The sequence below is a fragment of the Chroicocephalus ridibundus genome, chromosome 3 (genome assembly GCF_963924245.1).
Source record: "Chroicocephalus ridibundus chromosome 3, bChrRid1.1, whole genome shotgun sequence".
In the NCBI taxonomy this organism is placed as follows: Eukaryota; Metazoa; Chordata; class Aves; order Charadriiformes; family Laridae; genus Chroicocephalus; species Chroicocephalus ridibundus.
In genome coordinates this window covers 121,482,383-121,505,914 of record NC_086286.1, presented here as the reverse complement: position 1 = coordinate 121,505,914, position 23,532 = coordinate 121,482,383, and the positions used below count along the sequence as shown (strand labels likewise).

Sequence of the window (23,532 nt, the reverse complement as noted above, 5' to 3'; positions counted from 1 at the left end):
AGGGCTGAATGACAAGGTTGGAAAGAAAACTGGGATATTTTTTCTTCCTCCTTTTTTTTTTTTTTAACGCTCTCGCGTGACCAGCCGTTTCCTCTCCACAGGGGCAGGGGCTGACAATAATCTCTGCATTCGCTGACAATGAAATCACGCGTTCCTCTTAATCCCGGCCCTGACAGCCAAGTGATTAGCGTGCTACAGAGACAGGGCTATTTGACAGCGCCTGAAAAATCTCCGTGCATCAACGGCTTAAAACAATATTAATCGTTGGCATTAAAATTTCTCTGAGCCCAAACGCAGGCTGATGGATCTGTCCCGCGTTATTTATAGCGTTCCTTTATTTACACCTTTTCATCGCCACGGCGTTTGCTGCCTGGGGTTTTATTGCCCTTATAAATTTCCACTCCCTGCACCACCTTAACAGTTTTTGAAATAATACAGATAAGCAAGAGCAAGCTGATGAATGCAGGAGGTAAAAGGCTTATTCTGCTGCCCCGGTGGATGGGCCAGAAGACATGCCCATTAAACAGCCCGCGCTGCTTCGGGAAGCCTGGCCCACCAAAAAGCAATGTAGCGAACAATACAGTGAACTTCTCCTGCCACCAATAAACCTGTCTTACGAAGGAGATTAATGCTTTTCTGAAAGGGTTGATAACTACTGAATTACCAATCTATCCCAGCACCAAAATCAATCACCAGCGTCAAAGGGACTGGGAATACATTTAGGTCCCTCTTTGCTCTCGTCTGAAATGTCTATAAAAACTCTGCTCTTTCCATAGACCTCTGCTCTTGCTTACGGCATTTTGCAAATTCTGCCTCGGGAGTGAAAGCCTGGAGGACGTGTGATGAGAACAGGATTTTCACGCCATGTTCACTGAGTTTAACAGCAAAGGTGTAATTCTCAGCCCAGCAAAGTCAATGGCAAAGCTCACACTAGATTCAATATTGAAGGAATGGATTGTAGGGAAATTAAAAGACGAACAAGATGCATGCACTGCAAGCCTAGGCTGTCCTTCCAAAACGTCCTTTCCACATATTTCAGCTAATGTGATCGAAATCTGATGAGCAGACCTGACCAATCCCCCAGGAAACATGAGGCAGCTTCACATTCACTGCAACTGGGAATCACTAATACAGAGAATAACTCTTTGCAATTCCTTGACTGCTGGAAAAGCTCTGCCACCAGTAATGGTATTCTGCTGTTTGGATAGGTTTGGAAGTACCACTGACCAAAAAAATCACACACCCTCACCAAAAGCAGACAACTCCTGGGACACAGCATGGCAGCTCCATCATTATATGATAGAGTGTGCAAACTTGAAGATGACATTTATATCAGAAGATGATGTAATTGGAATTAATCCCTAACTGGTCTTAAAATTCAGCTGCTTTCTAATTAAAATTGCCAAGGGCAATGTTAAGAAAAATAAAATTATCTGACTAAGATTTTGGCGAGGGTATCAGGATGGGCATTCCCACGTTTGAAAAAAAGTAATTGTAACTTCACAAGAATTAACTGGGCCTCTTGGATTATAATTAAATGTATGGTGGAGAGAATGACTGCCTGCTCTCTTCAAAACATGTGTCCAGGTCAATTCCCAGCACAAAAGTTTTCCCATAAATCAAAGCTGCAGGTTCTGAACTAGAACAAAGTGACCTCCCCCACCCCCTTCCCTCCTCCTACCCCCACACACACTTTCGGCACTTCACGCTTTGCCAACAAACACCAGTTTCCTTCCCAGATGCATTTCTCAGAGCCTTGATGTCTTTCACAAATATGTTTTTGTATTGTTACAGAGGGATTTGAGCTGCAATCGGAGCCCAGGTCACAATCCAGGCTTTCTGAAACTTCAAAGCTTTTAGGCTTACATTTGAGAATAGAAGGGAGAGAAGCAAAGTTTGGTTCACACTTTGTTACATCGCTGGGATGATTAATACAGGGAGGCTTCACACCCGCCAGCCTCCCATTATCACATCCAGCTGCTCCACGGAGCATTTCAAAATGAAATAAAAATAATAATTAAAAAAAAAAAACCCACTGGATGGAGATTATCTCTCCCAGAGTCCTTGAAGTCATAAGCTAAAATAGCAACTACCCGATAGGAAAGAGGGACAATATCACTATAGCATTTAGAGGAGGCTGCTGCTCAGGCTATTCAGAGCTGAGAAGGGGATGGTGCAGCCAGGTCAGCGTGGCAATGGCAGAGGAGGAGACAAGAGAAAGGCACTATGTGGGGGACTCATGGGGGAAGCCACATAGGCAAGGTAGGAGCCCTCTCCTTTCTCGACAGCACGGCCAGCGAATGGCCACTCAGACAACACAACTCATCCTAAAGTAAACCCTTTGCAGAGACAGGCAAACATTTACGTCCCCATTTTGTTCAGCGGCATCGGCACTTTTGAAATAACAAAGCCAAAAGAATAACCAAACAACCAAAAAGCCACCGTGGGAAAACAAATGCTGCTCAGGGGCAGATCGATCCCTGCTTGTACAACAGCCCAGAGCAGCCACCAACCCCGGTGAAATCATCTGCAATGGTACTGCTGGGGTGCAAAGAGGTGAAGTTATTTCTTTAGCATAACTTGGGCAACCCCAGAGATCCTGTTCCTGGCTGGGATTAGACCACGCAACCCCTCCGGAAAGTCTGGCACACAGAGCAAATATTTCCTAGCTTACAATAACACATGATCTTACACAGTTCTCTGCCCTCTGAAGTGAGGGGGATAAACAAACACCAAATTGTTTGAATAATATTGGTGAATCCAGATTTCAGTTAGAGGGAATTCATGTTAGACCAATTAAATAGTATGTCAATTCCTTCTAATTATATGTTCCTGCAGCCTACCCGGTAATTACACTTAATGGGTCTAAATCAAATCAGCATGTTACCTGAGAAATAATTGGATTTGTGTGCAATTTTTTAATGATCTTGAAAGGTACCCTGGAGATTGAAGTCCTCTGTGTTGATCCTAGGCTTGAGCGTGCTTTGGAGGTAGATCTCAGGCTACGTTTCCCCTGATAAATTAAATGTGCCGGTTCTCTGTTGCTGAGGCCAACTGGCATGGGACATATACATAGTATGTATACACATACATAGTGTATTTATTTATTTACAGGCACAGAGAATACACAGCACTGCCAAACACCTGACATTTAAAAGCAGTTCCATGCATGTATCTGACTCCTGTACATGCAGATGAGTGTTCACTAGACCCCGGATCCAGTCATTGGATCAGAGGGAACCCTGATTAGCACAAGACTTCCCAAAAAACACACAAGCCATTGAATTTCTCACTGTTTCTAGTTAAGCAAGGACTTCTCTGAAATATTTCTTTGAATTTCTAGGAGGTGAACCATAACGTGTCAGCACCAAACCTCTGCGTGAGCTTCCCTGCTTCCAGCGAAAGCAATCTCAGAGCAGTTAGTACAGCAGAGATTGTCCCGATCGCCCTGCTCCCCGGAGCCCCACCATTTAGAAAATGTGGGGCCTTCATGATTTACTGTCCTCCATCTCATTGAAATTCTGCCTGTGAGAATCCAAAATAGAACCTTGCCTTTTGAGTGAACCCCATACAGCCAGTGAGCATCGAAACCACTAGATTTCAAACACAACGTAATGTCAGAGAGGCATAACTGCAGTGACAGTGGCTGGAGGGGATGACTGCACCATCTAGTTATTCTTCAGCAAAGGTACAAGTAAATGCCACTAACTTCAGTGTTGCTTTCTTTCAAGGAAGTCTTCCTTTTTAGATAACTACCTCTATTCAGGGGGCTTTTGAGGCTCCAGCAGGACTCAGAGTGGGAGGGCTTGGGCATCCTTATTTTATATTACAGATGTCCTGTCCAAACTCTGCCACTTCCCAAAGCACCTCTCCTACCTGTATACAGGAAAACCCACATTCATTCTACCCAGGTAGGCACTTAACCAAGGCACCTCCTTCAGCAGCATGGTCACATCAGGCTCCCTCAATAGGCAAAGGAAAGAAACAGATGACTCTAGAAGACAATTCAGACCTTAAATAGCTTCTTATTAAAGTACTTCTCTAGTGTCTACTGTAAAGAAGGACAAATTCAGGAACAGAAACATAGCCCAGAAAATTGCATTTGTCTTCTGATAAAGTTACGGATTGAAGCAGGCACCAGGCAGTGAGCCCAGGACAAGGACCCTCTGGTGCTCTTTGGTTACAATTACGTGTGCTCAGACTTTCTGGAGCAGATCAAGACTTCACAGGACCACAGCTTTTGGGGTCAACTCTTAAACACGAAGGCCTTGCTCTAGATTCATTTACAGCTGATAAACAATACCCAAATACTCAATAACCCCCAAAGCCCACCAAAATTTTTCATGGTCCTGTACTTTCCATTCTGTGGCTCCATTTCTTCAGTCCCCTCATTAACTTTCTCCCTGCACCAAGGTGAAAAGCCATAGTTACCAAACTCACAAAAGCGCTAGATTCAGCTTGTGAGACTCGAAACTGATGTCTTGAATCATCAAGGAGAGGTTGACCGTGTCCCCGTGTCTCTGTGCAAAGCTAATCCTCACATATTTCAAGCCTTTTTATTAATCTATTGGGTTCTGATTAAAAGCTTGCCAAGTGACTAAAAAACAATAATTTGTGTCAGGTTACCCTGTTTCACCCTGCAAAATTGGAGCTGCCTGAAAAATGTCTTGGGGAAATGTTTTCAAGCAACTTCCCCTGCTCTCTTTTAGGAAAATCACTTACCCAGCACACAGGCAAAGTCCTCCTTTTCTAGCGTATCTGTAATTAGCAAAGAATGCCAAGCCATAAATATTTATGCACAGATGGGATCCTGAAGTACCTTCAGAAGTTCAGCACAGGCCTCAATAGTCAGATTTCTCAAGCAAGCTTTGATATAAAACCTGCAGGTTCAGGAGGACTTGTCAGAACACCCTGCTAATCACCCCTCTCTCAGGGATGCATTTCTCACCCAAGAAGGGATGTTCCAATCACTCACGAAAACCCCACAACAAATGCAGGTGCTTCATTACTTACTTTTCATTTGAATTCCTCACAGATCTTGCCAGATCCCTCCAGTTCATTAGCACAGGTCTCTGCGTGCAAAAGGATTTCTCTGCTGCTGACAGAGTCTGACTGTTTCTGCTTTTGTTTCAACCTTTTCTGAAATCAGGTGTGGTTTTCTTCCCTGTGTGAACTTTTTTTTTTATTTCTTCCTCAAAAATTTTGTTGACCGTGATGCTGGAACCACATTATTTACGTCATCTAAAAAGCTTGGCATGAGGCTGGTGTGAAATGCCATGTCCAGACTATTAATTCAAATAGAGTCAGGGCCTGTTCTCTGGCTGGAACCGGTTGGCGCAGTTTGGCCACCATCAAACCCTATCTGTCTCCAAACTAACATGTCTGCTTCCAAAGTGCTGACGGAAAACAGTGCCCAGGCTGTGCTAACTTCCCCGGTGGGGCCAGGATTTGGCCAGGAGGGTGTTGGTTGTCCTGGGCCAAAGCCACACCAGGCCCCCCTCCTCCGCATCGTGCATGATTGCACTCCCAGTATCCAGGCGCCGGTCCCGTTTAATTTAAACGCAGCTAATGAGATCACACAAAACATAGATTAACATTTCCCAGCCTGATCTGGGAGCAATTAAGAGCTGGTTTATGGCACGGCGTGGGCAGGTGGGTTTCCCGGTGCACCACCATCTTCAGCGCCTGCCTTAGGCACCCAGGCCTGAAGTGTTTGCCCACACAAAGAGCTCCTGCTCCCTCTGGAGGGGCAGGCGGAGAGGGGACGAGTCCCAGTAGCCCACTGGGACAGGAAGGCGGCCACAGATGGGAGTGGGAGAAGCCCACCCACCGCCAACAGCGTGAGCTCAGCGTTGGCAAAGGCTTTCACTGGCACCTGCAAAAACAATCTGCAACTGGGGCTGCCAGCGAGGAGGAAGGAGCCGGAGCAGAAGCATCCCAGCAAGGCAGCAAGCGAGGGGGAGAGGGGAAATGCTCCGCACCCAGGGGGTTACATTACACCGAAAATAAAGGTGGAGGGGAAAAACAGTCCTAGGAGGCCTCTCTGGTGAGTGTTAAGTATGAAAACGCTTTGGTCTCGCCAGAGCAGAGATTCAATAGCGAGATACTTACTTGGCCTGCACTTGTACCACACGATGAGGTATTTGCCGGTTCCAGGGCACGGATCCGCGCCGAACAGCCGGCTATTGACGAGAAACTGGCAGCTCCGTCTGTCCTGGCACTCGTCCAGCATCTTCTGCAGCCAGGGAGGCACACAGACACACACGAGAAACAGAGAAACAAAAGCACATCAGTATCTCCACCGAAGGGATCGTCCAACGGAGACAAACTGGAGAATGGCAAGGCCATCCTCACTTCTGCATCCGTCCCCGGCAGGAGGCAGGCAACAGTGCTTAATGCAACGAGTACTGCAGGAGCCATGGGCTAGGAGAGGGCTAAAACTTGCTCTGCTTTAAGGAGCGCGATGCCTTTCCCTTTCATGCATGCAAAAGGAGGGATTTGCACTGTTTTGAAGTATTTTCATGCAGCTTAACCGTAGTATAAGGCACCACTGTCCCAGGAAAAGCAGCTCTGGGGACACGGATCAGCCTTGACAGTTAAAAGCACAGACTCACACCCTGCCACCGCCATTCTGCTTTAGATTTCTCTGGAGATGCACAATTTCAACTGCAGCTTTCAAGAGAGCTCTTGCCTCGCTTACATAAAAGCTTTGGCAATTGCTGGTATTCCAATAATTGTTGTGGTGAGAACGCTGCTATACAGCCAACTTAGTCAGTTTTTAATAGGGCTCACTCCTCTTCCCCCATGACTATCGCGTTCCTTTTAGCTACGCTCAGCAAGGGCCTGCGAGTCGGAGGGTCCTCCCACTGCCGGCATTTTGGGTCCTCTCCCCTTTTCTGCACTGCCTTTCCTGTAACGCTCGCTCCCCACTTCCCCATTCATAACACTCTTAAAAACTCCATGTCGGAATCCACAGGGGCAAGACATTCTGTCTCCTGCTAGAAAATAGCTTCATTAAGGAAGATTAATGATTTCTTTTAACCCTATGGTCCTCTAAAGCAGGAGTGGGGGGAGAGAATATTATTAAGTGGGGCAGTAATTAAGTTTTAAATTCAGCTGGATGGCTTAGGCGGTATTTATGTGCTGCTGTAGAGCCCCTAAAGCGCTAAAATTACCATAATGTTTGCCTGACACACATGAACCTGTCAGAGCATTTTGAGACCGCAGAGCGAGGTAATCCACGGGCCTCACTAAGTCCCTGCGATACAGAGCTGTGAATTCCAGTCCCAAAACAATTAATTTTCACCTGCAAGGAGGCACTGGAAAATCCTTTCTCAGAAATTCCCCCTTAGACTCCCCTGGTCTCTTTTGTCTTCTCCCTGTTCCCTTTTCTTACCCCCACCTCGATATTTGGGCTTTCCCACAATCTTATCCCTGTGCCATTAACATAAAGGCTGTTCCTTCTCTACCACACGCCACCCAAACCAATTTTCTCTCTGCCTCAGTGACTACTCTGGTTTTGAGTTCTCCCTGAACATAATATATCTAATCTTTAGCATCATAACTCTGAACATCACCCTCTGAACAAGAGGAACAACAGCTGTTCCAGTTTCAAGTGCAATTCGAAACTGCCTCATTTGCGGTTGCTCATAACTTCCTGAAGCTTTCACCTTTTGGGCTAACACATGCAAGAATTCGTGCCTGCCTCAAGTCTGACCTTTATTTTAAAGTTCAAACCGAGACGATTCGGGCCTCTCCTAGGGAGCAGAGAACATATGCTGTTGTTTTCTACTTACAAAGGTAATAAAATGCAGGCATCTCGTTTCCAAATACAGAAGGAAAGGCTCAAAAGTGAACACTGAAGAAGGTGCCTGGGAGCGTTAGCCCCAACTTGACCGTCACATTAAAATGCATAGAAACAGCATATTCTTTCCTCTAGGCTCATAAGGGTTGACTGCTCACTCAGCATGTGAAATTTAATTCAATGCAAAATCCAATGAGTTGCAAAGGAATTTAAGCAAGGCCTCTATGCAGATACCTCATTTGATCTCAAAAGGCAGAGAACAACTGGAACAACCCTTGAATCACAGAATCACAGAATGATAGGGTTGGAAGGGACCTCTGGAGATCATCTAGTCCAACCCCCTGCCAGAGCAGGGTCACCCAGAGCAGGTTGCACAGGAACGCGTCCAGGCAGGTTTGGAATGACTCCAGAGACGGAGACTCCACCACCTCTCTGGGCAGCCTGTGCCAGGGCTCTGCCACCCTCAAAGTCAAGAAGTTCCTCCTCATGTTTAGGTGGAACTCCCTATGCTCAAGTTTGTGCCCGTTACCTCTTGTCCTGTCCCTGGGCACCACTGAAAAGAGCCTGGCCCCATCCTCCTGACACCCACCCTTTAAGTCTTTATAAGCGTTGATAAGGTCCCCCCTCAGACATCTTTTTTCCAGACTGAAGAGACCCAAATCCCTCAGCCTTTCTTCATAAGAGAGGTGTTCCAGTCCCCTAATCATCTTGGTAGCTTTCTGCTGCACCCTCTCCAGCAGTTCCCTGTCCGTCTTGAACCGGGGAGCCCAGAAGTCCAGGTGTGGCCTCACCAAGGCAGAGTAGAGGGGGAGGATGACCTCCCTCAACCTGCTGGCCACACTCTTCTTGATGCACCCCAGGATGCCATTGGCCTTCTTGGCCACAAGGGCACATTGCTGGCTCATGGTCATCCTGTCATCCACCAGGGCTCCCAGGTCTCTTTCCACCAAGCTGCTCTCCCCAACCTGTACTGGTGCATGGGGTTATTCCTCCCCAGGTGCAGCACCCTACACTTGCCCTTGTTGAATTTCATAATGTTCCTCTCTGCCCAACTCTCCAGCCTGTCCAGGTCCAGTCTTCTGGTGTGTCAGCCAGCCCCCTCAGCTTTGTGTCATCAGCAAACTTGCTGAGGGTGCACTCTATCCCCTCATCCACGTCATTGATAAATATATTGAAGAGGACTGGACCCAGTACTGACCCCTGGGGAACACCACTTGTCACTGACCTCCAACTAGACTCTGGGCCCCTAATCACGACCCTCTGAGCTCCGTCTTTCAACCAGTTTTCTATCCACCCTACTGTCCATTCATCTAACCCACACATGAATGATTCACACACAGAGAGAAATCCTCTCCAAATCACCGCAGATCTGCAAGGATTTGCTGGTACTGGACAGCCATGGCTGTGTTTATACCCAAGCAGTGCTAAGAATATGGAGCAAAGGGAAAGAGGCAGAACCCCAAATGTTTTCTTTCCCACAAGGGAAGCTTTCTCCCCTCAAAGGCAGTGGACTCGGGTTCTTTGGTCAACAAACCTGTTCATAGCAGATGGGTGGGATTTTCAAAGGCCTTCAGCATTGCGTAATAGGGGCTACTAAAACCAGTGGGAAAACCACCTTGGGTTTCCGCACAGACTAAGGCCATCAAGAAGCCTCTTTGAAAAACTCTGTCCTTATGCTCAGCACCAGGAGCAAAGGCAATTAATTGCCAGCCTCAGAGAACGATGAACATGGGCAGCTTTCACATATTGCCGCTTTGTCTTGCTCTGCTCTAACTTTTGGCAGCTCTTGCTTACTCCGTGTATTCCATGTCCTGAGTTCACTTCCTGCAGGAAGCAAAGTAACACAGAGCCCTAGGGAGAAGTCCGTAACTAAATTAAGGAGCAAAAGTCATCTATGCCATTGTGAGACCATAGAAAATGGGAAGTGTTCTTGAGGCTGAATATGCCTTTTACCAATTGTTTTTAGCGTTTAGCTACAGTTTCAACTTAATTCGGTAATAGCCATGACTCTGAGAAGTTATTTCACGGGGGGACAGAAATCAATATTTCCTTTTCATTCACGTAATTCTAATGTGCCTCCCTCTGAAGGGCAACAATTTTTCTGAAAATATAAAAAAATTTAAGATTTCTGATTTCCTGCAGACTGTTTGAGTAGAGTCTTAGGTGTAATGAAATGTATCCATGAAGAGTTAAATAAGAAAATATGTTCAATGCTCAGTGAAATACATCAGGAAAAATGCAAATAAAATTAGCAGTGGTTGACTGTGCCATGTTCTTGATTAAAAATAAAACTCTAAGAAGTTACACCAGCCCTAACGTTAACTTAAAAACTCGTACATACAATTTTTACCTATCCTTGCATACACAGAAATCTTCTTTCCCACTGTTTTCATCAGTATATGCTATACACTAGCATCTTCTGAAAAATTGGGCAACGCGGTGACTCTACAGAACATGCGTGACAAGATGATCTGCTACAGGTACTCCTCCCCTGCAGGTCCAGTGCATCTGGTGTTTACAGGCATCCTTACAAACCCAGACCTTGGTTTTCTGGTCTCAGTCTCAAAAATCAAACTTCTAGGCAATATCAGAGCTCTGGCAGACGTCATTTCTGAAATATGTTTGCAAATGATCAGCTAGATTAGATTGACACCAGGAAGGCTGTGAGTTTACTTGGTAGTGAGGGAATGTCCTGAGCTCACACGGCTTTTGCTTAATGGCTTGAAAAATGTGGGCAATTCATTCTACGTTTGCCTTGTTTTTCTGGCTGTCACTGTCAGCTGTGAAGGTGGGAAAACACAACCACAAAACCAAACAAAAAGAGGCGTACAAACAACCTGAACTTGCACAGAAATCGCAGCAGACACGCAGAATCATCCCTAACAGGGATATATAATCAGCTGTTTATGTCACTGCCATCTGGTAGACCCCTGACTAATGCCAAATAAAGTCGCATTGGATTAGATTGTATTATAAAAATCACTCCAACTGAAGAAGGTGGAGGAGGAATTCCTGTCTGGTATGAAAGGGGAGGGAAGACACATTAATTGCATTGTGCCATTTTATAATTGCGTTCCAGTGGTAAATCAAGCCTGAGGGCTGACAGCCAGCACCCAGGAGGGAAGTTGCGGCTGTTTAAACCCATTCCATTCTCTGGTTCATGACTGAGCTAAGAAGCTGCAAGATTTAGAGGAGATAAGAGAGCAAGAAATGTGAATTCAAGTAAAACAAACACTAATCTAACCCCTGTGATTTATGCCCTGGATTAATCTCATTGCGGTGACCCAGCTCTTAAAGCAAGGGCAGCCTCAAGCTCAAAACCATGTCTTTCTAGTGGGCATTGGAGATGAAACACATTTCTCGTGCTCATTTTGTTGTGCTCATTAGCTAAGTAATTGCTTGTGCTCATTAGATAACAGCCTTTTAAATCCGGGACTGGATGCGAGCTCTGCAAGAAGGCTGTCCTCCGCCATTCCCAAGAGTGCGCTCATTTTTATTCTGTCTCTTCAAATCAGTCTTCAAGAAGCGCTTCCCCACACACTTAAAATAAACCGCAACTGAGTTTAACACCCAAGGCAATTAAACTTATCTCAGTTCTTAGTCCCTTGTAGTAGTTCATAGAGTCAACACACTGAAGGTGAAACTTCGGACCCATAGAAGCTAATGGTGAAACTCAATGGGAACTAGGATTTTGCCACAGGGCTGCTCTCTGTACAGCCTCCATCATCAAAGGAACATAAGGATGGCTGCAGGGCATGTCAGTCAGGCATGAAATTACACAGAAGAACCCCACTAAATAATTGCCCAAATTGCATGTTGCTGAGAATAACTCAGAGAGCAAACTGCATGAATGGGTCAGAGCTGTGTGCAGTTAAATGTGATTTGTACTAAGAATTTTATGCAAGAAGATACCAGTAATTTCAAAAAATATGACTGAGTATTTGTAGGTGAAATTCAGCACAGATATAGCCATTATGATGAATTTACATCAACATATTTGGTGCACCTCCATGAGTTTTGCAATGAGAAGTAAATAAAACAAAGGCAGCATGAATTCTCCCTACAAAGCCATACAGTGCAATCATAGAATCATCTAGGTTGGAAGGAACCTTTAAGATCATTGAGTCCAACCATCAACCCAACACTGCCAGGTCCATGACTAAACCATGTCCCTCAGCACCACGTAACATCTTTTAAATACCTCCAGGGATGGGGACTCCACCACTTCCCTGGGCAGCCTGTTCCAATGCTTGACAACCCTTTCGGTGAAGAAATGCATTCATGACGGTGTCATGTCACATTTCTTTTGAATTTTGATGCTGTTTTATAAACACATGAATGTTGGTATTACTTTAAAACACACTGTAAACTTAGTAATTTTAAGTTGCAAACTAACTTACAGGTCCTTTTTCCAATTATCTGAAGACTGCACATTCATCTCTATTCATTCATGCAACTTACAGAAGTCCATGGACCAAGAGGATTTTCCAAGGACCACCAGCAGGGAAGGACAGACTACACGAAGAAGTGAAATCCTTATTGATGGTTACCTGCCTATGGCTTCATCAGAAAACCTTCCCAGCCTGCTCCGTTAGCAACTAATTCAGTTTTGCCCAAATTATCGCATTCAATCTGTGCAATACATGAAGAAGAGATCAAAGGCCCTGAATCCTGACCGCTGATCTATGGCAGGTTTTGGTACTCTAGTAGCTATATCTTATCACACTTCCATGGACCTTGCAACATTCACAGCAGAGTCAGGAGGAGGGAACTGTGCCCACATGTTTGGTGACTCACATTAACACGCCGGACTGTGAAAAAAAGAGCTGAAAACTGGGCACACATTCCCTTTCACCAGCTCTGCTATGGGAGGAGTAAGGGCCAGCAGGACAGTAGGGCAGGCAGCAGAGGGCTGGGATGTTAAAACACGACGGCCAGATGCACCAGAGCTCCTCTGGCAGAGCCTTAAAAGAGCCCAGAGAAAGCGATTCACAAAGAGCAGGAACATGCTCAGCAAATAGAAAGGCCCGATAAAAGCTGCATCACAAATATCACCTAATTAACCATTACCTACATTTCCTAACAGTGGGAAACTTAATCTGTATGCGGGGTCAACTTCAAAGGGAGGGGGCGTCTAAGCTCAAGAAATACAAAAGGATGCATAACCAAAAGTCATGGGATTAAAGAAAGGGAAAGCTTAAAACACAAAGTGGAAAAAAAATCATTGAGAGCAAACCATTACACTGTCAAGCAGGGTCTTAGTGGCAATGATGGAAGCCCCATGACTTGGAAAGTTTAAATTTAGAGTAAACAAGGCATTAGGAGGCTTACACCCCGGGGAGCCGTCCTGCCTCATCAGGGAGACAGGCTGCACCGGCCACCTCTGCCTCCTGTGTCTCTTCTTCTGCAGTCCATACACACTGCCCTGATGAGCTACTTCATTCAAGCCAAAGATTTCAAAGATACGACAATTTAGAGATTATCTATGACCTTTGCATCAAGCAGTTCCTCCACTTGCAGATAATTAGCTGGGGGAGCTGCTTGCCAGAGAGTTATATTTCCGCCTGGGCAAGATTCATGAATGAAGCTGCACTGGTTCTCTGATTTTTAAGAGCAACTTCAGGACTTCAGTAACCTCTTCTGGACCCTGAGCTCACTGCTCACCATCCTCTGCAAAGTAATTAATATAGTCTGACAAAGAGTTGCCCGAACTGCTCTTTAATTCACTGACATTTCTGTGACTGAAACTTCCCTCGTTCAAACTGCCTGTAAGCTGTGGAGATCTCATACGCGATGTGACAAATGGCGGGTTCTCTTCCCAGTGGTACTGATGACCATTATTCTTCCTTTTTGTCATTTTCCTCCCTCCTTCCCCTTGACCATCATCATCTTGTAGACACTCAAAATCATGATAAAGGACCATTTATTAATAAGTTTATATATTGCCAATACAGCAGGACCCTCACTCCTGTTAAAGCCATGTAGGGCTGTTACACCAGTGGGACAGTACAACATCCTGTGACTGGACGTGGCAGGAGCCACTGTCCTTGGCCTACCAAGAAAACCAGAGCAATTGGATCATTGTCTTCTATTTTGTATGTTACTCTTTCACACTGTTGATCCAGAACACTTGGGGAAAATAAAAGAAACTGTAACACACACACACACCCCCACACACACACCCCCCCACACACACCTTCCAGCCCCCTCGTTTTGTGATCAACAACTGGCCCACGCTTTGAAAATCGCGCAGCTACTGGAAAGTTTATCTCATCTTTCATCAAAGAGGTCATCTCCCCTTTGCTTTCTATCACAGAAACCTTCCTGGTAGGTGCGAATAAGAAGGGGGGGAAGAAGGGTTTGGGGAATCCCGTGGTTAGCATGCAAGGAATCCGCTCCCTTTTGTACCGCTGCCTCACACGCTGCTGGAGGGGCAGCGGGAGACGGTGACAGCAAAGGTGTCCTGTATCTCGCTTAAAGGACAAAAGGAAATACCACATCAGCAGCACTAGTGATTCCTGTCACCAAGGACTGGTTGTCCCGGAGAGTGTTGAAAGGGACCCAGGCCACAGGCCATGCCTAGGCTCCCTCCCCAGAGTGGCTAATCTTTCCAAGGAGAGGCATGGCAGCTCCAGAGCACCTTCTAAGCACAGCTCCCCTCTGGAAAACAAGTCACACGGTAAAATATTGCCCTCTGAGTGCAGTTTTCTGCTGGTTTCAGTACGTGCATATATAAAGACAGAAGCTAGCCTACAGTTAGTCTTTGATAAATATCCAGGAGCAAAACCACCATGGATAAGTGCCTCTCCAGGGCTTTTTATTTGTCTTCTAGATAAGCTTTGCTCCAGGCTTTCTGCTTCCCTTCTAAATAAACTGTGGGTTTACTTTTCTGTCATTCTGCGAAAATTGCTGGTAATCTGCTGTAGAGTGTAATCTAGTTTTCTGGTAATAAGCCATAATTTTAGGCCAACCATTAAACATCCTTCCATACAGACCTTAAGTAGTTTATTTCTGAAACCAAGTGACATCAGGAATGCTGATCCAGGAAGGAGCGGCTGCAGAAAGCTTTATAAGCAAGCTACTCCAAACCTCTCCAGCTGAGCAGCTTCCTTCAAATATAAACGTGCCTCCATGCATTTTTGCAGGCACAAGTTGGGTATTGTGAGCTTGGCGAGGAGCGATGAGTTTTTTTACTAAACAGATTCACTTATCAGCAGGCACTTATCATTAGGCAGTGCAGAACACTTAACACTCCTATTTCTCCTTTGTCCTCTGTGCCAACATTTATGTGTTCCTATGAATAAGCACACACTGGTGCTGTATCCGTTTATCACCTTCCTTATTTCTCCAGAGGCAAGATCTCATGAGATGTCCCCATGGCAGGGAAATGCAAATGTATGCAATAGCGTGAGAAGTGAGACAACCACAGCAGAAGGGAGATACTAAAGCACATGAGGATGGTCCCTAGCAGATCTCCTCGGAGTAAAAGGTGTTTCCATACGTTCCCATGTCACCCCCTGCTGTGCAGCAACGTAATTTAGCTTCTTCTCCATACTCACACTAAAGAAATCACACATCAGGGGGATTAAAAATGGGCTTGACAGACCCTATCTGGTTGATGTGGGACAGAGCAAAACTCCACTGTGAAAGCACAATGCACGGACTTACCAAAAACCTTCGAGCTCTCAGAATCGTTGGGTTGCATGCTCAGACCAACTGCACCTGCACAATTGCTCCAAAGGGGTAAAGGTAGGGTCATAGAATCATTCAGGTTGGAAAAGACCCTTGAGATCATCGAGTCCAACCATCAACCCCACTCTACAAAGTTCTCCCTTACACCATATCCCCTAACACCACATCTAAACAACTCTTAAACACATTCAGGGATGGTGACTCCACCACCTCCCTGGGCAGCCTATTCCAGTGTCTGACCACTCTTTCTGTGAAGATTTTTTTCCTAATGTCCAGCCTAAACCTACCCTGCTGCAGCTTGAACCCATTCCCTCTTGTTCTATCGCTAATTACCTGTGAGAAGAGACCAGCACCAACCTCTCTACAATGTCCTTTCAAGTAGTTGTAGAGAGTGATGAGGTCTCCCCTCAGCCTCCTCTTCCTCAAACTAAACAGTCCCAGCTCCTTCAATCGCTCCTCATCAGATTTATTCTCCAGGCCCTTCACCAGCTTTGTTGCCCTCCTCTGCACTCGCTCCAGCACCTCAATATCTCTCTCGTATTGAGGTGCCCAGAACTGGACACAATACTGAAGGTGTGGCCTCACCAGTGCTGAGTACAGGGGGACAATCACCTCCCTCCTTCTGCTGGTCACACTATTTCTAATACAAGCCAGCATGCCATTGGCCCTCTTGGGCCACCTCTTGGCCACTTGTCAATTAGAACCCCCAGGTCCTTTTCTGCCAGGCAGCTCTCCAGCCACACTGCCCCAAGCCTGTAGCGATGCATGGGGTTGTTGTGGCCCAAGTGCAGGACCCGGCACTTGGCCTTGTTGAAGCACATTCCATTAGCATTGGCCCATCGGTCCGATCTATCCAAGTCTCTCTGTAGAGCCTCCCTATCCTCATGCAGATCAACACTCCCGCTGAGCTTCGTGTCATCTGCAAACTTGCTGATGATACAGTCTATGTCCTTATCAAGGTCATCAATAAAGATGTTAAACAGAAATGGTCCCAACACTGAGCCCTGAGGGACACCACTTGTGACCGGCCCCCAGCTGGATCTAACTCCATTGACCACCACTCTTTGGGAACGCCCATCCAGCCAGTTCTTGATCCAGCAGATCGTATGCTCATCCAGGCCATGAGCCGCCAGTTTTCCCATGAGAATTCTATTGGGGACAGTGTCAAATGCTTTTCAAAAGTCTAGGTAGACAATGTCCACAGCCTTTCCCTCATCCAACAATCGGGTCATCTTGTCATAGAAGGAGATCAGGTTCATCAGGCAGGACCTGCCTTTCCTAAACCCATGCTGACTAGGCCTGATCCCCTGATTGTCCATTATATGACTTGTAATGGCACTCAAGATGATCTGCTCCATGACCTTCCCTGCTACCGAGGTCAGACTGACAGGCCTATAGTTTCCTGGATCCTCCTTTCTGCCTTTTTTGTAGATGAGCACTACATTTGCTACCCTCCAGTCCATTGGGATCTCCCCAGTTAGCCATGACTTCAGGTAGATAATGGAAAGTGCCTTGGCGAGCACGTCTGCCAACTCTTTCAGCACTCTTGGATGTAACCCATCCGGTCCCACAGACTTGTGCACATACAAGCGGTGTAGCAGGTCACTGATCACTTCCTCTGTAATTGTGATGACCTCATTCAGCTTCCCCTCCCTGTCCCCCAGTTCACGAGGCTGGGTGCCCAGGGAACAGCTAGTTCCACTGCTAAAGGCTGAGGCAAAGTAGGCGTTGAGCACCTCAGCCTTTTCCTCATCCTTTGTGACTATGTTTCCCTCTGCATCCAGTAAGGATGGGAGATTTTCCCTCATCCTCCTTCTGTTGTTAATGAATTTATAGAAACATTTTTTGTTATCCTTAAAGGTACATGGGAGTTACAAATCATCACAAACGCACACACACAGAGGACTATGCTAATGCAGCTTGTGCACCCAAATTAACATCTTTGCATGATCCTCCTTTAATGACAAAGACTTTCTAGTGAGCATACAACTCATCTCTCTGCACAAATTATGCGGTGTGGATAAACACCTTCTTACCTACTGCCAACCGTTTTCAATATACCTAAATGACCCTTGATACTCAATAATTTACTCTTCTGGGTGAAAGATTTTGGTCCTGGCAGCTGCTCTTCCTGACCTACAAGCAAGAAAAGAGATGGTTCAGCCACCACAAAGCTCCTCCTCACAGACGTCCTCTACGAAGGCAGGACAGTTTGCACTGCATGGGTGCCTTTTACCAGAGTCACCGAGGCTCCAGATGTTCCTCTTCTCTGTCCCCCATCCATCCCACCTGGCTGGGACAAGGACATTGCTCTCTCTTACTTCGCAGTCGGGAATACCCTCTACGGGACTCCATAAGGAAAGTACAGAAGAGCCAATACCAGACCAGACTGTTAATTAACAGTGCTAGTGCCCCAAATTAGCTTCTATTATTAAAGGATGAGTGGGAATTTTCTACACTTCCATCTTCAAAATATCTCAAAGATGCTTCATGAATGCAGCACAAATCTCTCTTTCCATCCTGCCACATATCTCACGTGACTTGTGCTAATTCTGGGCTCCCCTGTTAAACTGAGTGGAATGTGGGGAGCGGAGGGAGCTGTTTAAAAAGGAAATCATGTCTGGCTTTCAACACAACTTTATTTTGCTGTTCTGATCTCTCTGTATTCGTGTGGCTTGATCTAGAAGTTACAAGAGACCAACCACATCAAAACTGAAATCCCAGTCTGAATGTCCAAATTCTTTGTGCATTTGGAAATCTCCCACTGAATCTGACATTATGGTGTCAGAATAACAGAAACGTGTAGTTTGGGGTCGCTGCCTTAATGTCTCAGACACGCTCTCCCAAGTGGTCTGCATTTAATTTCAAACAAAAACAAGTGACTAAAGCAAGGGATCCTGGCAGCCAACCACATCAGGCTGGATTAGTAGTGGTTGTCTCAGTGTAATCAACCCTTTCTTTTCCCCTTTTTACATAGAAACAATGTCTGAACTGGGCATTTACAGGGGAGAGAGCTTCTAAATGGGAATTAACTGTTACCCACAGGTAGTGTTTTCAGGGAATAGTATTAATTAGTGCCCCTTACACTCCCCCCAGGCCACTCTCCAGAGAAGCAGGAAGTTTATACAGTCATGGGTTTGATTAGACACAGTGATTTTATATACTTAATTTTGAAGGGTTTGGTTTGGCTGACTTTTTAAGTTAATGACAATCAGAACAAACATGCAATGGGTCCTGCCTATAGCAGCCATATAGTTGAGTTTCAAAACCACAAACATACACGCAATTTTCTTGTCTACAGCTTTCCAATTTTCCTACGTACACGCATTTCCTACTAGTGAGCTGCAGGCAGCTTGCCATTCAGCTTGTGGAGTTTCTGGCGTACCCTTCAGAGAGGCCTCACCCCCTCCAGGACTGAGAAAGAAGACAAGATTCATCTCTGGCATTCAGTCTCATCCTACCCTGGCCAAGCACAGCACGCTGAGGTATCAAAGTCAGATTTGGGGGCACCAAAGAGGCACTATCAATCTTCTCGAAAGAGACTCAGGAACTTGCCCACGGTCCTTCAAGAAATTTGTGGCAGAATGGAGAACATCAGCTACTTCCCTAGCACAGCTGCATCCCCCTAAATGGGTGAACAGGAATGTTCTGGTCTCAGTCATGTAACAAACGTACTGTACAAGAGATGTGCTGCAAGACTGCCTACAAGGAACACAGTTCGCAGTCTGATAAATAAGGAAGCTGTAATTACAAGCACTGTAAGTGTTGGAGGCAAAGCTAATGGGTAACAGCTCTGAGGACGTAAGGAGCTAAGCCAGGCAGGTAAAGATTTCTTTTAAATCCCTTCTGCACATAAAACCATGACATGGAAAGCCAAAGATTACACCTTCCCTGTTCTCAGGTTCTTCCAGATGCCTTAAGTGGGCCACTAACCCGCAAAGGATGAGGCTAAGCACATAGCCTCACACGTATATCAATCACACTGGTAAATGAAAGGTTTCAAGTAAATTTTGCAGTAAATCAGTAAAAGAAAGAAAGGGTAGGCTAGCCTCCACCAAAGCCTTCAGTTCGTGTTCTCCCACCCTAATAACACAACTGCCCCTTGTCTGTCATATTATGAACTTTCGTTATCCCATCTGGGAAAACCTTCCGCTGATAAGGACCGTGTCCTCCCGTACTACAATTCAATCATCTGTTGTGCAGTGGAAGTGTTATGAGGGCAGCTGCAAATCTGTTGGCTTAAGGGTTACACCACCAGCAAACACCAACCCTGTGCAATTTCTTGAGAATTTACCACTGACATTTGGAAGCCAAAGCACTCATATGGATGTAAAAAAAAAAAAAAAAAAAAAAAGCTGTAAATTCCTCTTAAAAAACCCTGGATGCAAGAGTGAGAAGTGATGTGGGAAACTCTGGCCTTTAGCCAAATTATTCACTAGCCCTGTAGGTTCATTAACCTAGTACTGCTATAAATTTCTATTATGAGATATTATTGATTCATAGCCATAAACACACTGGATACTTGAGATCTTTGCCCAAAAGTCTTCACAGTTCCAAATCCTGCACTTGGAAAGACTTGTTCTTACTTCAACATCTCTTCCACTCATCTCAACAACATCAGCCAACTCATGATTCTAATTTTAGTTGTTCCTACTGACAGTTGAGTAACACTGGCACTTTCCAAATAATCCTTTGATTTGCTGACATCACATGTGCTCTTGGGAGGATACCTATAGTCAACATTCCCTATACAAATGGACAGAGCTGATTCACTACTGATGCTTGGGAGATTACAAGCTTAAGTGATGCGTGTTGGTAGATGCCCCATCCCTGGAAACATTCAAGATGAGGTTGGACGGGGCTCTGAGCAATCTGGTCTAGTTGAAGATGTCCCTGCTCATTGCAGGGGGGTAGAACTAGATGACCTTTAAGGGTTCCTTCCAACCACAACTATTGTATGATTCTGTGATCACTTACAGTGGCCTAAGAGCCAAATGAGTTAGAAGACGTAAAGCCAAGGATTCTCTCCTGAAACAGGATCAGTTCTGAAGTAAAAAGAATGCCACAGCAACCTCTGAATCTGTTGAAAAAACTAACCAATGGGAAAGAAAACTGTAAAGAAAAATAATCTTTGAACCCGATCAAACATAATGTGGTCTTGCAGTGTAATTCTGTTTCAACCACATTCCTTAACTGTTACTGACTAGCGTTGCAGCAAAATTAAGGAATTTATCAGCAAAATCTAATTCGGGGATGTCTAAACTACAAATATGAATTTTCCACTAAGCTGTGTGAGATGTCAGTGCTCCCATGCTGGGTAGCACTGTTTAATGCAGGTCTCTGAAGCACCATCACAGACAGCTGCTGCCAGGCCGAGGAAAGATGAAGTCCAAAATGAACAGATCCAGTTTAACATGGAATACCTGAAGGGAAGTGCCAACTGAACAGGCGACATCTTCTTTAACTAAAGTTGCATAGGAGTGGGGATAGCGAGAAGGACACATCTGATGACTTGGTACAATACGGCCATAAAAAGAAGACTGGATGCTGATGGTGGTTCTGTGAGGACATCTCAGGGAGACATATTCTCCATCGCAGGCATGGTCAGTGTAATTCTTTAGTACTTGCGATATGTAACCTGCAAAAACCATGACAAAAATCATCATTAATGAAAGGCAGTTAATATTTAGGTGATTTAACAACAGTGTAGTCTAAAAAACACACCAATAATGAGCAATGAGGGATGCAGATTTATTACTCATCTCACACACGTGCAAAGGAGAGAGAAAATGACATGACAGATGGGGAGGCTTGGGGATTTGGCCTTCAGCCATGTTATATATCCTTAGTGGAAGCCATATTCAGACGCTCCAAGCTCTTAGCCCAATGATACCACTTATTTATATTGACATATCTGTCAAGTTTACAGGAAATGCAGCTAAGCCAGACTCATCATTTAGACCACGTCTAGATACTGAAGGCAATTTTTGGCCCCCCAGTACAAGACAGACTTCAACAAACGGGAGTGAGTTCAACAGAAGGCCACCAAGATGGTTGGGAGCTGGAGCACTTGCCCTGTAAGAAGTGGCTTGTTCAGCCTGGAGAAGAGACAGCTACAGGGAGGTTATCAAGGAGAAGGAGCCACGCTCTTCACAGTCGTGCATGGTGGGAGAATGAGAGAGAACAGGCACAAGATGAAAGAAGAGAGTTTCAGACCGAGTATATGGAGTTACTGCAGGGGCAGTCAAGCAGTGGAGCAGGTTGCCCAGAGAAGTTGTGCAGTATACATCCTTGGACATTTTCAGGACCTTACTGGATAAAGACCTGAGCAACCTGGTCTGACCTTCTAGTTGACCCTGTTTTCAGCAGGAGGATAGACTGAAGTCCCTTCCAACCTCACTTTTCCTGTGAACTTGTGATCATAGGCAAGAAAGACCCAGACACAGAGCCACTAAGGGGAAAATTGGGGTAACAGCTGGTTGTGTGAGGTCCTATTGCATAATGGCACACCAGTCACATTTTTCTCTCCCTTCACAATACACCATTTTAATTCTTCTGGTTGCACCTTCTGTTCTAGGCCTTTAACACAAAAGCTTTGCTTTTTCTCCAGTTCTGCAAAGTTTCAATCTTTTTAGAAGGAAAACAGTATGCAGAACCAAATCTCTCCTTGTTTGTTAGAGAATGACATTATTCACGATAATAAAGTAATTAACAAGAATAAAGCATGAGGACAAAGCCTCGTTAAAGTTACACTGAGTTAAAAGGGTTGATTGCAGTCAGGTTACCATGGCAACTGCCAAACAAATCCTGATTTCGCCACGCTTGCGCATGAGGGGAAACCACTGTGGTGCTGATATAGAGACATCTGTGCAGGCAACTCTATAGCATGTCCCATGCCAGCGTCAGCCACAGTCCCATTCAACCCTACAGACTTTCTATCTGTAATGAGTTTGGAAGTCCCCTTCCCTCTACTGGCCACCAACACAAGTCTACCAGCAGCAATCCCACAACGCCCTGTCCCTGTCTTCCTCTACATCTTAAGAAAAGGTAGAGGAAGACAGGGACAGGGCACTGTGGAATTGCTGCTGGTAGACACTTTTCTTAAGAGGTGGAGTAGAGAGAAAAGACAAAACCATTAAGAGAAACAAGTAATCCCTGGAAAAATTCCTAAAAGGGAACCTGGTGTATATCTTAGGCTTGTTTTTTAAAAACGGCTAAAATGTGACTATTCTCTTGGTGGTCCGTAATCATAGAATAATTTAGGCTGGTACCTCTTGAAGTCATCTAATCCAACCTTCTGCTCAAAGAAGAGACAGCTTAGACCAGGTTTCCCAGGGCCTTGCCCAGTTCTAAATATTTCCAAGGATAGGGCCTCCACAACCTCTCTGGGCAACCTGTGCCAACGCTTAACAACTTTCACGGTGACAAATTTTTTCGTTACATGCAATCGGAATTTCCCATGCTATGACTTTTGTTTGTTCCCTCTGGTTCTTTCATTGTGCATTTGAGAGAAAAGACTGGTTTCATTTTCTCTATACCATTAGGTAGAGTAAGGCAGTAATTAGATCCCACTCTCCTTATTCTTTACTTCTAGATTAACAGACCAGCTCCCTCAGCCTCTTATTATTCATCATATGTTCCACAAGCCTTGCCTTCTTGGCAGCCAAAGGGACTCTCTCCAGCTTCTCAACATCTTTGCTATACTGAGCTTGGCATGCAGCTACCCTTCATTGCTGCAGGGTGCACTGCTTCCTCACCTTCATCGTCCTGTCTTCCAAGTCACGATAATGCACACAGGGAAACACAATTCATGCAGTTGGAGAGAATTCACATGGCTTGCCCAGAATCATTCCCATGTCAACTATAGCCATCCTTGTAGGCACATCTGTAGGGTATATTTACTCCACTAAGTTAAACGCTCCCAGGGCCTTTTCTCTGTCCCTAAAGTCATATCCAGCAACTTCCTCTTACTCTCCAAAATAGTATGGCCTCATCCAGAGCTTTTACTGGGAATAGTTCTTCCTCCATACCAACAC

The 23,532-nt window shown here is 45.3% G+C and overlaps 1 protein-coding gene across 1 annotated transcript in view; it reads right to left on the bottom strand.

Moving 5' to 3' along the window:
* The window catches only part of EVA1A (eva-1 homolog A, regulator of programmed cell death), a 216,336-nt gene that overhangs the window by 136,154 nt on the left and 56,650 nt on the right, over window positions 1–23,532 (bottom strand). The window contains exons 2-3 of the mRNA XM_063330593.1: window positions 20,920–21,134; window positions 6,112–6,235 (exon numbers count right to left, since the gene is read on the bottom strand). Of these exons, the coding sequence (XP_063186663.1) occupies window positions 6,112–6,235; window positions 20,920–21,134 (339 nt within the window). The remainder of the gene's footprint in view (window positions 1–6,111; window positions 6,236–20,919; window positions 21,135–23,532) is intronic.